Source organism: Sphaeramia orbicularis, chromosome 12 (genome assembly GCF_902148855.1).
Source record: "Sphaeramia orbicularis chromosome 12, fSphaOr1.1, whole genome shotgun sequence".
NCBI classification, from domain to species: domain Eukaryota; kingdom Metazoa; phylum Chordata; class Actinopteri; order Kurtiformes; family Apogonidae; genus Sphaeramia; species Sphaeramia orbicularis.
Window position 1 is genome coordinate 50,869,005 of NC_043968.1, and position 17,239 is coordinate 50,886,243.

At 37.5% G+C, this 17,239-nt stretch overlaps 1 protein-coding gene across 1 annotated transcript in view; it reads left to right on the plus strand.

Annotated features, from left to right (window-relative positions):
* rc3h2 (ring finger and CCCH-type domains 2) overlaps positions 1 to 17,239 on the plus strand; it is a 37,693-nt gene extending 20,454 nt beyond the window's left edge. Inside the window, 11 exon segments of the mRNA XM_030149240.1 lie at positions 2,043 to 2,363; positions 3,128 to 3,330; positions 3,436 to 3,746; positions 3,836 to 3,982; positions 6,631 to 6,768; positions 8,473 to 8,637; positions 8,774 to 9,020; positions 10,212 to 10,296; positions 11,560 to 11,773; positions 12,231 to 12,394; positions 13,023 to 17,239. Coding sequence (XP_030005100.1) covers positions 2,043 to 2,363; positions 3,128 to 3,330; positions 3,436 to 3,746; positions 3,836 to 3,982; positions 6,631 to 6,768; positions 8,473 to 8,637; positions 8,774 to 9,020; positions 10,212 to 10,296; positions 11,560 to 11,773; positions 12,231 to 12,394; positions 13,023 to 13,170 — 2,143 coding nt within the window. The 3' untranslated portion in view covers positions 13,171 to 17,239.

The following is a 17,239-nucleotide window of genomic DNA, read 5'->3' on the forward strand; positions in this document are numbered from 1 at the left end:
CAGACTAACGGTTTGGTGCAGAAAAAGCACAATTACGTAGGAACAATAGTCTCTGTTCAAAAAACTTTATTCAGTTTATTAGAAACTACATATCAATGTCAAAGCACTTAATAAATGTAGTACTGAACATCAAATTAAACTATAATTACTCTGTATCATGTGTGTATACCAGACAGGCCTCCTCCTTGCCTGTTTTTAAATCTCTTCTGAAAACCCACCTGTTCTCCTTGGCTTTTTGACATTTTGTTTCTGTTTTTCTATTTTAACATGTTCTATTTATTTGATTTTATTGTTTCTTAATGCTTTTATTCATTTTTTTATTATTGTGCTTTTAGTCCTCTGTACAGCACTTTGGTCCACTGTGGTTGTTTTAAAGTGCTTTATCAATAAAGTTGGATTGGATTGGATAAAAAATCTAGGCAGGAGTAAATCATGTAAGTTCAGAAGCCTATTGCTACTCTGTAACTTTACTTCACATCTGAATCATTTTTACAATATCTCACTGAGATGAGGATCCCATTTGCCTTTGTGCAACATATATATTTACATGCACATTTATAACATGATTCAATCAAACAGGGTGGTTAATTTTATGTTCTTATCCTGGTTTTTATCCTGGATTGTTTTTATCTTTTCTGGTTTTTATTGTGTTTTATTGCATCTTGTTTTTATTTATTTGATCTTATTTATTTTATTCTTTTACTTATCCATGCTGCTATACCAATGAATGGTGGAACACTGAGCACTTTTTGTCCTGTCTTTTTGTCCTGTCTGTAAGTGTGATCAAGTGCCTGTCTTGCATGTTCAATATATGTGTTGTTGTAATGCCAAGGCAATCACCTAGACTGCAAAACAAATCTACCTACGGGTATAAATAAAGTAACCTTGACCTTGAATCACACATGCACAGGTACACAGAAAGTTATCACAATGAGTTAAAACAGTGTTGTTGAAAATAAAAGAGACATACAGACTTTTAAAATGGCTTAGCTCAGTGACAGTGTCTAGTTTCTATGCTGAAAGTATTAAGTAGTAAGATGTATTAAGATGCAGCAGGAAACCTGACTTCCCCATGTCAGTGTTAGTGTGAGAATTTTTCTTTCTTTCTTTTTCTTTTCTTTTTTTTTTTTTTTTTTTACAACTTTATCATTTTTCCATATCAACATTAAAGCATTTCTTACAAAAGTTATGAACACCCCTGCCCCCATCCAGGTGGCATCCCCACAAATACATCCACATCAACACACGTATCAAATGGGCAAACAGAACACCAAAAGGAAAAAAAAAAAAAGATATATACACATGTACAAAAAATAGACAGACCAAAAAAAGAGACTCAAACCAATCTGTGTTGGTCATTCTGGTCATACCACCAACATTCTGGACCTCTGGCATTAGAAAAAAAGTCCCAGCAGTCAGTGTGAGAAAAAGGTGGCAGTCAAAGAACAAAATAGAATAGAATAGAGTAGACTTTATTTTCCATTTGCATAGATCCATCACAGTATAGGTACAGTGGAGTTCTTGTGTGTTTCCCTGAGTCACGAAATTAGAAAAAGACATGAATAAAAACATAAACAAAACATAAACACAACTGAAACATAAAAAGTTATTGCACAGACAAACACAAATACACATTTGTAAAACAGAGTACTGATCAGAAAAAAAAGTAATAATAAGAGTACTGAAACGTAAAAACAAGTCATTGCAGATTTGAATTAGAAAAATAAATACATGAAATAAAAACAAGGAGTCAGGCCAAAGGCAGGCTCTTGATATGAGGTATGAACTGTGTAGTGTGAGAATTTTTAACATAATAATGAAGTTACTTGTCTACCACTAGCTGGATTAGTTTGTCGTTTTGTGTTGTACATCTTGGCATGTTGTACAAGCCCAATCCAAATGAACATTTTAACCACAGAGGATTTAAAAGATTAATTCATTAATGTTACATGCAGACACACATCACAGCAAGGGAGTCTCTTATGAGCAAATTACATGTGCTGTGTTAATGTTTAGTCTGTCATCCCATCATCTCTTTGCAGATTCAGACTGAGGAACAAGAAGAGCAGCAGTGTGGGCCGTTCCTTCCCTTTACCGCAGGGGGTTATGGGTAAAACTTTCACCATCGAGGGCAGCATCCATACAGACGTGTCAGCAGGAGTGGGTCAGAGGCTCAAAGGCTCGGGAGAGAGTACAGCGACTCTGACAGAAGGAGTGACCAGCTTGACTCACCCTCAGCTCATCTCCAGAGGGCCTGACATGATGGACGAAATGAAACGAACAGTGCCAAATGGATCCAACGGGGCTAATGGGTCCAATGGGCTATCTGGCACCAACAGAGCATCATCTGGGTCAACAGAGCAGTAAGATCAGTCCTCCGTCTAACCTCTCACATGATATTTGGGCTATTCAGCCAAATGTGGATTTCTTGACATAATTCTTTTCTCTGCTTTATTTGAAGACTGAAAACACACTGCAGTTTTTTGTTATTTTGTCAGTTATGATATTCTAGAATTTGAATCAAATTTGGATCAGATTAACTAAGGGGTTTGGAAATAAAATGATAATATTGTGGTAAATGTCATTGCAATAAATGGTTTTATTTTGTCTTTAGGGTTAATTTTATTTACATTGTCAGTTACTTTTTTACAATTTACTCAACATTGGAAACTTTTTAAAATTTTTTATCAGAATAATTGTTTTACATGTTTTGCTTCTAAATTTTTTTAAATATTTGTCACATTATTACCCTAAATAATCATTTTAAACCACAAGTAAAGTTTTTATTTCTTCAACCTGTCTCAAAATGTACAAGAAACATTCCTTGGATATTTAGTGTGATTATTATTGACTGACATGAACATTTTTATTATGATAATATTTCAGATGAGCAGGAATGGGAAGTCCTAGTTTACCTATAAAAAGTAAAACCATAAGTCTCTTAATTATTCCCCGTGGTCTTCACTTGGCTCATACATGAAACATTTTTATTTACAGGATTCATCTTGTTTATTTTTCTAAATCCACATTAACAAATCACATGGAGTTTCTCTGTAAACCTAATCTTCACGTATTGTTCCTCTGGTCATACTCTTACACTGTGTTATATTATCTGTTTGTCTGTTAGGAAGACCATCTCCCCTCCCAGAACCCCGGTAAGCCACTCCTCTGCATCATCTCCATTGTCCACAGTTGGACGGAGTGATGGTAGCGCTTCGATGCCCAAACATGGTCCGTTCTTGCCACGTGCACCACATCCTTCTCAGGTATCTGAGCTGTACTACCAGGAGCCCCATTCAGCGTATGATACAGCCCAGTTTCAGCCAGCCTGTGAGTGGATTTTTAAATATTATTGTCATAATGACTAAAAAAACTTAGACATCTTGAGAAAGTGTAACTGAATATGTTTTTTCTCTTCCATTTGTTCCCCTCTAGCAGGTTCCTACTACCCATCTACCCTCCATCCGCCTCATAAACCCTGCATGGCTCGGTTCCTCCGATCCTCAAATGTCCCAGAATCCTCTTTGCCACCTTCTGTTGGCCCTTCACCATCGTCCTACCCCAGCGATCAGACACCACACCCACCCTCTTCTTCCTCCTCGGGGTACCCACCGCACCCACTTAGAGACCGAATGGGACCCCCCGCCTTCCACCCCCACCCGGGGCAGCCTCAGTATGGGCCTCTGGCTCCTGCTCATGGTGTTTACGCTCCCCTCTACGACAGCAGGAGAGTATGGAGGCCTCAGGTGAGCCTTTTGGTACTCATCATGCTAATATTAAACTGGACCATTGCATTGCTTATTTGATGTACATTATGATGACATTATACTTGCAGCTGTACCACAGAGAGGATGCCAGGAGTAATTCGCTGCCTCCAGAGGTGCTGCATTCCTCAGTCTACCAGCCTCCACTCAGGGAGAGATTCAACTCTTTAGACAGCAACTACTGCTCTGGGGCCGAACATCGTGCAGGGCTACACAGGGTAAGTACATGAAGGGTAATACTCTGAAAACACATCTATTTTTCTGCATCTTAAACATCATTGGTCATACATAAAATGGGTAATAATGCTGTATGATTCACAATGATGTATGAATCACTGAGACATATACAATATAGTTGAAGAGCAAAAGGAGAAAACTTTAGCATTCTGATAATTTCATAGTCTTTAATGATATAAACACACTGATGATTCAACATTATGGGTCCTCGTGCAAATATATTCTAACCTAAATTTGTAAGAAGTTCTCACAGTATAACAGGTTGACCTGAAATTCAAGGCCACGGACAATGATGCTAAGGAAGTTACTAATGTCCAAGTGCCACAGTCTATTCTCAAATCATCATAAAGTCACAAAGTGAGAAAAGAATTTAAAAAAAAAACAAAACACAACAACAATAGTAATAATGCAAAATATGAATACATAAAAAACCCCAAACTACATGTATATATAATATAAAATAATTATAATACAAATTAACGAAGGTTCAAGTTTGTGATCCTAGTTGAGAACCTTGTAATTTTGCTGATTTGTGCAGGAGGATGTGCAAAGAACTTCATTCTAATAGGCAATATGGTGCTTTTGTATTTCTGTGTCCTGTATCTGCATCATTACTGAATATGCATACAATTACTCTATAATTGATGTAAGTCATGTGTAACAACATTCTATATATCTGTTTTTTCGGGCCACATTATCAAAACAGATTAGAAAGGTATGAAAACAGGATATGAATGATTTTATTGTCCAACAACAAAAAGGCTTCCTCTCCTTGGTCAGCAATTGAGTTTGCTTCTCATCGCTGTGAACAGAAAAGAAAATACTCAGCAATAAAGTGCACCATTATTTTAGTTAACTAAAATAAACAGTCTCTCTCTCTCTCCCTCTCTTTGTCTCTCTCTCCCTCTTATTCTTCACCACCCTCCACACCTCTGCTCTACTGAAATATATACAGACAGTAGCTACTTTTCATCTTTTCACTTTTGTCACTAAGAAAAATTAGAAATAAAAACAAAATCAGGTGATTGATAAATGTTGCATTTCTTCTGTCTGATCCATGAAAGCTGTGGTAGAATAGGTGAACTAACATGCATACATTAAGCACCATGGAGACTTCTGGTCCCTGACAGATTCAAGGGATGTATTCTTAGACTCAGCCCTTATGGAGTCACCAAGTTACTGAGTTACCACACACACATATATTCAAGGTTTCAGTAACTAGCTGTTACTAAGTTACTCTGTCTTTCACATGTTTATATGATACACAAGGTTTTTCAACAAGATCTACACTTACTGGCCACTTTATTAGGTATGTCTTTTTGCTGGCACCATGTTTACCTAAAAAAAGTGGCCAGTTAGGGTGTGGATACATAAATTAAAACGTTAATACATTTTGCCTGGTTTAAGAGATGTAATCTACTAAAATAACACACTCTGCAGAAGTTAATATCAAATAAGTTACCTTCTGTTCTACTTTTGTCATTATTAAATATTTCTTATACAACCCGGTGGATAATTAGATAACCTCCACCAGTTTCTATTAATTGATGCTGGTGTATGTAACACTCTGCATTTATAGCTGTATTTGTTTCCATCACATTTCCTTTCCTTCTCTTTTTACGCCCACATATCATCTCACCTCTACCATCCCTGCCATCCAGTGCTGCAATATGTAGCTTCAGCCTCCTCTGTAGTCCTCCCACTTCTCACCCAAATATGTCTCTGCCTCCCCCACTCATTTTTCTTCTTTTCGCATCATCTCACCAGTATTACCAGTATGCAGTTTGAACTGTGGGCATAAATTGTTAATGTTGCAGTGCAGAATACTGAAATTGTTCAAATTGTTACTTGAAAAAAAACATCTCTTGAACAGAACCTAAAGCAATTTGTGTAACTTGCAAGAATATAAAATCCTAGCTGAGTACAATGTTCTATTTATTTACTGTGTGCAAGAAGATTTTCAACCAGACCTCAACCTTTGTACTTCTGGAGGCTAGAAACAAATTATGAAAGCTTCTATGCATTGCAGTACAATGCAGTGGAGCAGAGAGATCTTAAATAATAAAAAAAAAGGGATTTTCTTGTCCACAGTAATAGTTGGACAAGTTGACTAGAAGGCTTTAAATTATAAGCAGTATTATAAAACAACCATTGAATAAAACATAAAAAATAACATCATTAAAAGTTGTTGGAGGGATTGTTTTATTGCATTACATTAAATTACAATATGCAATGGTAGCGGTTTGATTTTGTTCCTCATAATAGTTGAATGATGTTGATGTTTGTTTGGTTTTTGACGGCATTGTTACTGAAGTCTTAAAGGCACAGTAAAGTTATGCACAGGACATTACTTTGCATTTCCTTTCTCATAAAAGGCTGGTAAAGGCATTTTTAGAATATTTCTAATCATCCTCTGGTTTCATCTGTGTTGATCAGCTTTGTTACTTTGCTGGAAAATTATGAATCTTTGTGCAAAGTCAAGAAAACACAACACCAGAACACAGAGACAACCACTCATCTATAAAACTGTACACATTACCTTTAATTAACAGTATTAAGTAATCTTATGGATAATGTGTTATTATGTTTGTCTCCCTTCTTCTGATCTTTTTCACCTCATGTCTTCCAGGACTATGGTCGTGTTCCTCTGGGCTATGAGGATCTGTTCAGAAGAAAACAGGAGCAGTGGGCTCATCATCATCACCATCACAATGCCAGCAGGCCCTCCCAGTCCTCCCCCATCTTCACCATCGATTTTGGAACAGAGGTAGAAAGCAAAGAAAGAAGACTACGCCAACACACATCACATTGTTAATAGCATTTCTAGGCACTGCAGCGAATTTTTCAATTCCACCATCAGATTATCATTACATGTAGGTAACTAACACTAAGTGAGTATTGAACTGCTTATGCACTTTACAATGTTTTTTTCAATGTTGGATTTAATTTCTATTCCAAAAGCTTGTGTTGCGGCAGTGTCCAATGCTATTTAAGTAGGAGATAGTTGCTAAGCAACTGTGGAGGAAGATATCATAGCAATGCACAATTGTGGAGAGTGTGCATGTGTGTGAGAGAGAAAGAGAGGAAGCAAGAGGAGAGACTTTAACCAGCAGTGACTCAGGCTTTCAGATGAGTTTTGTTTAGAGGCACATCAGTAATGTTTTTGTGAAGATGTCCACTTTGAATTTTTATGTCTTATCAAAAGAACCACAAGGGCCTGCAGTGTATAATTTTGATGCCGCTGTGTAAAGGACACAAATGAGAACATCTATGAAAAGACTGGCTATTTCTTTTAAAGCCATACAGTGCCTGACACAGAGGCAGCGAAGTGGCAGCCTGTCAGAGCTGAGAGTAGGAGCATGAATCCAAACTACAGCGGTGTATTAAATGTAAGAACTCTTCTCCTAGTTCCTGCTATCAGCTACTCAGTGCAGACACGGTGCTTTCGCATAGATAAAACAAGCAGTCACACATGTAGGCAGTTTCAAGCCTCCATTTTATCTGCAGTAAATTCGATGTCTTTGAACTGTAAGAGGAAACTGGAGCAGGTGGATACAAACAGAACATGTGAAATCTACACAGAGAGGTCCTGAGAGTACGGAATTAAAACCTCAGGCCCTCCGACTGTGAAGCAGTGAAGCTAACTTGAGCTATTGTACCAGCCCTAGTGCTGCTGTTGTGTTGTGATGAATATTACATAGCTGCAGTTAGGCACAAAAGTGATCCTACAGCTTACCCACTGCTGTTCCACAATGCTCCTCAAAACAAATGGTTTGCAGAGGTTAATCATAGTCTTATTCTATCAAAGCAAACAAAAATAAAAAACAAATCATTAAGTAGTAGCATATCAGTAGCATTGTTATTCATACCAGTTATTCATGCATCAAGTTGTTTACATGAATAACAATGTAAATGTGCTTTGGTCAGTGTTGATCTAATAAGGTGGTAGCACCACAAGAATAGCATTAAAAAGCAGTGTATGAATTCAGCCCATTCTTATGTAACAAAACACAACAGTACTAATAGTGTTCAAATAACACAGGTGATGTTCCTTATTCTGAAATGAGGTTTTGCTCCAAACTCATTCAACAGTGGTTTGACACTCACAATACTAACCTATGTAGCATCTAAAGTTATCTCCTCTTAACATTTCAAGCCATTATAGGACACAACAATTATAGTAGAAATGATTTGCAGAAGTTCATATAGTCATTCAGTATTAAAACTGCTATAATAAACAGCATATGATATACGCCTTTGTAGTTGTGGTCCGGCAGAATATGAAGTGCTTTATACAGACTAAGAAAGCCAGTATGTCACCAGTGGTGAATATGTGTTACCAAATCAGAATCTCTGTGACTTCTGAAGAGCTGTATCTAGATTTAGCAGCATAAATAAGTCTCTTGCATTTTGAGACATGAGAGGAGCAAGTGCATGTTTCTTTAATAGATCTCATCTTTCCTTCTTTCAGCATGTGGACAGCAGTGGAGGCCAGTGCATGGGTTGCCGCTTCAGAGGTGAAGAAAGTCTGGCCCATTACTCTCCGTGGTCCTGTGGTACCATTGGCCCCTGCCTCAGCACCTTTGAGCCGGAAACACTCACCCACACCTCGGCTCACTCCTGCTCAGAGCACTCGGTGAGGCTCTTTAACACCCATGTACAGACATGTCCCACATCTAAAGAGTGTTTTTTTTCTCCCACTTCAGTACTCTCATGCCACTGCAGGGATATGAGAGCTTTATTTAGTAGAGTGTTCCTTTTCACTCATACAGGAGTTGGACAGTAATGGAGGTGGTGGCGCTGTTAGCGGTGGTGGTGTAGGGAAGCGGTGGCTGCATTCGTTAGATCACTACCGCCGACTCAAAGATGAGGATCCAATCATTCCCTTTAGTGAGGGACCCATTATATCCAAGTGGGGCGCCATATCCAGGGCATCTCGCACAGGCTATCACACCACTGACCCTGTCCAAGCCACAGCCTGCCAGAGCAGCGCCAGCACCACACCCATCAACTTTAAAGGTAAGGAGGAAAAAAGTGAAAACTAAACCTTCTAACTAAAACCTGTAGTGAATAATTACAAAATCACTTCAGCAACAAACATTACAGTGAGTAATGCAACACAAAATAATATTGCAGGCAAAATCAGCAGTTTTTCCCCATTTTCATTGGTTTATGATGCTGAAGAATAAAAGGGATTTGCATGATATGGCAATGTTAATAATCAGAGGTTTCATAAATCATATTTTATCATGCATTCTTTCATTATCTATTTTTCTGCTTCTATAAATAAACTATTTCATCATTATACCTTAAAGGGGTCATATTTGGCTAAAGCCACTTTTATTAGTCTTTGGTACATTTATTTGTGTATTTGGACCCTAATAGTTAAAAAAGTTTGAACTTGAACCCTCCAGGTGCTGCAAAGCTATCTTTATATTCATTTTGGCAAAAATCAAGTGGACTTCTACAACCTGTTTTAATTCCTTCTTAATTTGTTATGTCTATAACTAGTTACATCACGACATTTGCACATATAAGGTCAAGACTTCTGACAAACATTTCACTGAGTACGACAAAATATTTTGTCAGCAGCAGCGGTTGTAGTTCATACTGAAAATATGTCCAAATTTTGAGCCGATTACCTAAAATGTTCAGTTGTATGACCGAACACAAGTGGCTGAATGGGACAGAGCAGCATGGTCAACAACCTGGAGGGGGTGGGGCATGAGGAGGCTCGTGCATTTAAAGGGCTAGCGCTCAAAACGACCTTTCTGGTGTCATTACTCAGAAATAGGGTTGAAGATGGACCTGTGGAGTTGAATTAATGAAGAATTCAGACCCAAGCATAGCATTTATAGTTTATGTAGACCACAGGAAAATGTTTTAAAATGCATAATTCCATTTAAAAAAGCAAAATATCACTCTTTTAAATACTACAACTACATGAAAACTAAATCTAGTCATCTCCTCTGAACACTATATCAGCTAAATCAAAACTAAATCAACCAGGCTGAATTATAAAATAAACATAAAAACTGATGAAAAACTGTACTAATTCCGGTAACTTGCCGAGTCCATTGTTTATTGTTGGCCTTTGGTATTTTGTTTGTGCTGTTTGGAATTTGCCTCACCATGAGAATGACCTTGAAAGTGTTTCTCCAGTCCATTCTGTTCTCAGCTGTTTATATTTCCTTTGTTTTTCACATTCAGACTATAACCCACGCTTGGATCACAGCGACTATAGGTGGAGCTCCAGAGGATCTGACTCTTCCAGTCACTCCAGTTTCCTAGACAGGTACACACAACTTCCACATGAAAACAACCCGATATTTACTGGGGAATTAAATGTAGCAAACAAGGCAGTTTCACAGGCTAGATTTCATTCGACGTAACAACCCCCGAGCAAAGCAAGAAGCTAAATCCTGCCTTCTCTCTCATCCCTCCCTTTTATCTCATTGTGCTGCAACCATTTCTGTATTGTGGTTGGACTAAAAATAGAGCTGCTAGCTGGTGGGTAAAAACTCATTTGGGTGCTGCTTTGGTGTCTTTAATGTATTTTGTCATATTTTACAGCACACTAACAAATAACTGGTGCATAACATGTTAATGCATTCTGAAACATGGCATATCCCAACTTTTTGGACACGTTACTGCCAACAAATTTAAAAAACACCCTTTTCTGCATAAAATGGCATATTTTCTACGTTTAGACATTTGATATCTTTTCAGTCTTATATTGCAAGTAAAATATAGGTTTATGAGATGCAAATTATTGCATCTTATTTCTGGTTACATTTGTCACAGTGCCTTCCTTTTTTGGAATAGGGGTTGGAAATCTTTTTTGTTGTTGATTATTATGATATACTGTATATTTTAATAATACTGATTCTAAAGTTTTAATCTACAAACAACAGGCTTATGTTATATCCTCTGCTGACGTGTGTTCTTAAATTGTATGAAATATTTGCAACAGTGTTTGGAATTCAGAGAAACCAGTAGTTTTATTCAATGTAACAGCCCTTTTCACCCCACTTTACTAATGTTAACTTAACGTTTAACCCTATTTCATTAGAAGGAAGTGAAGTATAATTTGAACATGATTTCTGCTGAAGTTAGACCTATTAATTCTTCGGCTGATTCATCATTAGTGATGTCAGAGCTTGGCTCTTATAGTGGTTAATGGCTAATGGGATCATTTTCAATTGGAATCACTGACTTGAATGGGAAATAAATATATGCATAAAAATTCTGATGTTTTTGTGATTGATTTGATGTTCAGTTCAAGACTTATAGATTGATTATTTTCAATCAGGTATTAATTACATTAATTAAGATGTTCAGATCAACAGTAATCTGGTTCTTAATGTCCAAATTTTCAACTGTGTCATTTTATTTTCCAAGTTTTTTTCTTGTTAAAACCTACTGTTTATTACATTGACTATTGCAAATCCAATATCAATAAATTCTGCCTGGATCACATCAGATAGATTTTTATCAACAGTGCTGTGTGTTTGATAATATTTCTCTGACTGTTTCTATCTGTATGTTTGTTTACAAGTGAGCAGCTTTGTGCAACTGATCTGCACGGCCGCCGAACTTCAGTTAGCAGTGGAGAGAAAATTGGATCTGATCTGCAAACCCATCAGACCACTTACAATCAGGAACGGGTCTGTGCCCGGGCCGAGAGTGAACCAGAACCAGATAGGGATATTGAGCTTGAACTGTGTGCTCTGGACATGGAGGATTCAGACCACCAGGAGATCAAGTCTCAGGTTGGTATGATGATGAAGAGCACTGTAAGCAGTAGAAAATGAACAGTAGTAAACACCCCAGAACATTCCATGTCATAAACACTGAAGTGAGAATTGTGAGAAGTGAGAAAGAACTAGAAAAGCACGATCACCACCAAAATGTAATCATTGTTCCTTGTGCCAGTATCAGTGTTTCCTGAAAATTTCATCCAAATCCGTCCAGAACTTTTTGAGTTGATCTTGTTAACAGACAAACAAACAAACAAACCCCGATAAAAACATAACCCCCTTGGTGGGGATAATAATTAACTTCTGAGATTCTCACATCTTGACTTTGCCTTTGTCATGACCTATTTCTACCATCAAGTTTGAGCTTTGCACATCAGTGCAGCCAGAGTTATGTGGAGCCAGCAGCAAGCACCCGTTAGACGAATTAAGGATTAATCATCTGAGTTTTTTAATCATCTTTTCCTCTCAGGAGTCTTTAGACTTGACCTCCCCACAGTCTCAGGATGCTTCCCACCTCCTCCCGCCGTCGTGCTCTTCCCCACTCCTCTCATCCCCTGCAGAGGAACATCCACAAACAGAGGGCCCTTTGCCAGAGAAGATGGATTCTCACCTCCTAAAGAAGATGGCCTTCAGGTAAATTACCATGGTAACAGTGAGGCCATTTACAGGACCTTAAAAATCAGAAAACTTGGGGTAACCAGATAATTGTGATAATCCGATCTGATGTGTTTACGTGCACTTCTGAAATGTGATAACTGAAAAATACCAGTTTAGATGTTTCAATCCATTATCAGATTTCTTTCAGAGTATGTGTGGCTCAAACTTTCTATCATTGTCTTCTACTCACATTTGACTATGTCACATCCATTTTCTAGGATTTAATTGTTTTTACACATGCACAGACGTAAAATAAAGAAACAAATCACATTAATGGGTGTACATGCATCAGAGTATTGGGGAGAATTCCAGGTGTGTTAATCTGATTTTTCATAATGTTAAAACATGTCACATTCTGCGGTTTACATGATCACTTGAATAACCTGATAACCCCAGAAATCTGATGATGATCAGAGTGTTAGTGTGCATGTAAATGGGCTCAATGTTTCAGACTGGCCTAGTCTGAAGCAATTTGGACTTCAGAGTAACTTTAGCACTACATACAAATCCTTTGTTAGCACTACACATACCATCTTATCATTACTTTCCTACTTTGACACTTTCAACCTCACTCTTTCCTTTGTCTCTCATTTGTGTTTTACAGGAAGTCTCTATCTCCTGGGGGGCTGGTCTCTGGAGGTCTGGGAGTGGGCAAGCTGGTGCTGCGAACTGGACCTCCTCGGCTCGGGGATGTTTCCAACCGGGCTTGTCCTGAAACACCAGGAACAGAGATGCTGCTCAATGGAACCTAAAAAGACACAAAGTCAGACACTGACCTGCACCAAGCTAGAGCTGAATCGCTAGCCCTAAACCAACCAGATCCTGGTTTTATCCTGGGAATAATGTTTAATTCCAGCTTTTATACAATTATGTCAATCATATGCCTAAATGAAAGTTATCAGATGTGTCAACGTGTAGTCACAAGGGGCAAGAGAAAACACACTGCACTGCCTTTTAAATGGTGACTTTCACCAACATTCAGCTCAATAGTGAATTTGTACATATTGCTGTTTACACCCATTGAGGTACATAAGCAGTTTGTCTATAGATGTTCAATTGATGACTGGGTTGCAGTTCTATTCTGCAGACATCACACCAACTGTAAGGTTCAAGGTTCAATACTTTTAGCTTTAAAAAGCATATAAATTATTTTCCCACATACTTGTTTGCTCCCAATAGCTGCAAATTTAGAATAATATTTTCTACAATAAATCATCCAACACATTTAATATTGTGACGATAATTTATTTATAGCTTGTGCCTTGAAAGTAGTTTGTTTCCTTCACAGTAGGCACTAATATAATGAAATCCCAAATGTCTAAACTGTAATCTAAACACAGGCATTATTTATATGTATCATTTTTCTATGTAATTTGAGTGGGTTTTTTTATGCTTTTCATAAACTTACTTTTTGAAGCGTTCATTTTTTGCATAGCTACTAGTCACTGATTTATCTTTTTCCATGCATTACAAGAAGTCACATTGTATAGGTTTGCCTTGAATATCAAGAAGCAGATTTACTAATGCAGATAACTAAAATAAGTAGGGTGATATCAGCCTTTCCAATCCCCTGAGAAAATGAAAAAACCCGGAAAACAGAGGTCTTCACTATGCTGATAGAGAAATGAGCCTCTGTATTTTATGAGTCATATGATCTTTTAACTCTGACCTCTGAATTCCCTCAACAGTCATAGGATCACAGAACACAGTGACACAGTCATGCACTGGATTTTTAAGTTATCACTTGGAGACACTTTAGGGCTCAGTCATGATGAGTAATAAAGATTTTTAACGTGTCCGTGTTGTATCACCTTTAACAAATGTCCTCTACTTTTAATCATACTGTCAAAGAATTACTTATGAGCAGCACTTTTTGAAATATTTTGGACATGAAGCTAGTTCATAATTTTTTTTCATTTAATCCTGCTGATTGTAGTTGGGGAAAGTCTCACTGCTTACACACACACACATATTAAATATTTGCCTAGACTGTCGGCCACATACACAGACACACATGATACAGTGGCCTTTCTCTTATTGTTGTGCAAAGCTAAATATTGGGCTCCTCCCCTGTAACTTTTGTCCCTGCTCATTGACAGACTCTAAAATGTCTGCCACATAAATATGGTCTTTGAACACTGAATCACATTTTTAAAACCCTGACATTTCTGTGCTTCTGAGTCCACTCACATAGACAGTATTCATATGTCACGTGTAACGATTCGAGCCAAGGCCTACAAAAGTGAGTGACACCACCTCTTATGTTTCTTCATGCTGTGTCTTTTCTTTAACTTTTGTAAATGTTTGTTTTATTTTATGCATTGCTAACTTCTGTGAAGTTGTTTGTCAGGGTATTTTGTATCAGGATCTTTGTTACTCCTGTTGGATTCTATTTTACATCATAGAGATGAAACTCATTATCTTGTCTAATCTTAATCTGTGTTTGCTGACCATTAGATGCACTGTTTTCAGTATGCTATGATCCACCAAAAATTTGAGTTCACTGTAATTTTATGCTGTATGGGTGATTTTACCTACTGTCCAACCACGCCTCATTCGTTTTTATAAATATGGGAACTCTTGTCATATATGTCTTAGTCTTAATGACTTTAACAAATGGCATAAAAACATTTGCCCAATTTAGACATTGTCACGAAGATTCATCTGAGTTTGTTTACATCCATCCTAAATCCTGAGATTTGTGTGGAATGAAAAGGGAAGGGAAAATTTATGCTTAAAACTCCCTCTCTAAAGTCTTTTCACCTCTGCTGATGTACCTTTTCAAGGATTTTCTGAATGCCAAGCAGTAATGTCTTTCCTCAGAATATAATTTAAATCCCATTTTTGAGGATGACAGAATGGCTGTACATTTAAAGAATGATATTTCAGAAACTGAAATTGAATTATTACAAACTAATGGACTGATGACCTTTTTGGCCTTTTTCAACTTTTATTTTCTGGTTAATATGCTATAATATGTTGGGATAAATGAGTTGGCATTTAGAATTCCATATAAAACTAAGTTGAGTCATTTAATATACAATTCATTGTGACTTGATATAATGACACCTTTTTTTGGAAAACTCTCCAGTTGTGGGATGGACTTGTAAAAGCAGGCTTTTTTGAGCTGCGGTCATGAGTTTAGCTTGGCTCCCTGCTCTGCATCTGTTTACAACTTCACCTTTGAAGTCATGTAACGTTAAGTGCCATGTCGTGTACAGTATGACACAGTACAATCAGTCCCTGCTACGTTTCTATAGCTTTTCATATCCCTCAGCTATAAACTCTGCGAGGAGGGGAAGGCTCGGTTAATTTGAGGCTACTTCTCTTGTAGTTCTGCTTTTTTCCATTAGAGGAGGCTAGATCCTTGTCTGTCTTAATCGCTCAGGGAAGACCTAAGTTGCTCTGCTACTTTGGCTTTTTCTATCTTCACCACTTAGACTATTTCTGTAGAAGTATTTACCTGAATGACACTTAACTGACCCTTTCACCTAAACCATAAATGGGTTAAAGTGATGTACTGATTATATTGTTTGACTGTGTTTACTTTTCCAGTGTTTTCTTTTGCCTCTCAGTATCAATATTGGCTTAGCTATTCCTGTTCTCATGGGAAAGGGCTGGGCACTACTTTATGTGATAACAATATCGTGAGTATTGAACTTATGTCAAAGTGATACTCCCTGTTTCCTTTCAAGTGTCTATGGAGCACTGCTGTAGTGGCTAATTGCACTGCACTAATTCCCACCCCATCACTGCCAGAGGGTCTCATGCACTCTGCCAGTGAGTGCCCCCACTTTCCTTCCCCTCTACCCACAATCCCCTCTTCCCTGCTGCATCCTGTGTCATGCATGCGATATAGTCCCTCTTGTGATGGCGGAGGAGTAATGATGATTCTGTAGTTGTGATACAACACACCCAGCGCTGTAAGAGTTCTGCACATGCCCACTGTGTGGCCGCGTCAAATGCTGAAGTTTGCCTGCAGCATTATAATTGTTTGCTCATGAAAATGAATTATTGGTTAATAGAAATTATATTATTCTTACTATTAATGCTACTACCACATTTGTTTGTGTTGTGGTATTTTTCTTCTTGATATAATCTAAGTCTACATCTTTGTTTTGAATTTCAGAATTTGCTGATGTTGAATTTTTTATTAGACAAGAAGTGTTTCATTATTCTATATTATATGGAAAAAAGCCTGTTTGTTGATTGTGAAATATGACTAAACCAATGTTTTCTGACTATTCATGTCTGTATTAGACATTTTATTTGCAAATCTATTGTTCGATTGAAATGTAAATGAACTATTAAGAGATGGTACACATCCGTCATTGTATACAGTCTGGCACCATCATTAGATGGACTTATAGTATAGACGATCATTTATACAACCTGTGATAATCAGATATATTTACATGTTTAAAACAGTGGGGCAGTTGTGTAATGTTTCAGAATGAGGAAAATAAAATCCTTTAGAGACAGAATACCTTAAAATGTCCCCATAATGAATAATACTGTTACGTATTCCATTTATTTCCTCGGAAATATCACATTGTGAAAGGTTTCCCTTTTACTTACTGTATGGTAATGCAGGACTGGAGTTGGATGATTTATGTGCTATTAATAATTGATGAAACTGTTTCCATATTGTTTGACTGATTGATTCTTCTGTGCATTTTCTGGCTCATTTACCTGTGTTAAACTGACTTACAGACAGCTTGGCTGAGCAGCATTCTGCTACTGTGTTGCACTGAGAGATGGAAATATGAAGAAGATTTTAGCACATGAAATTGCATGCTACAATAAAGCAACAACAAATAA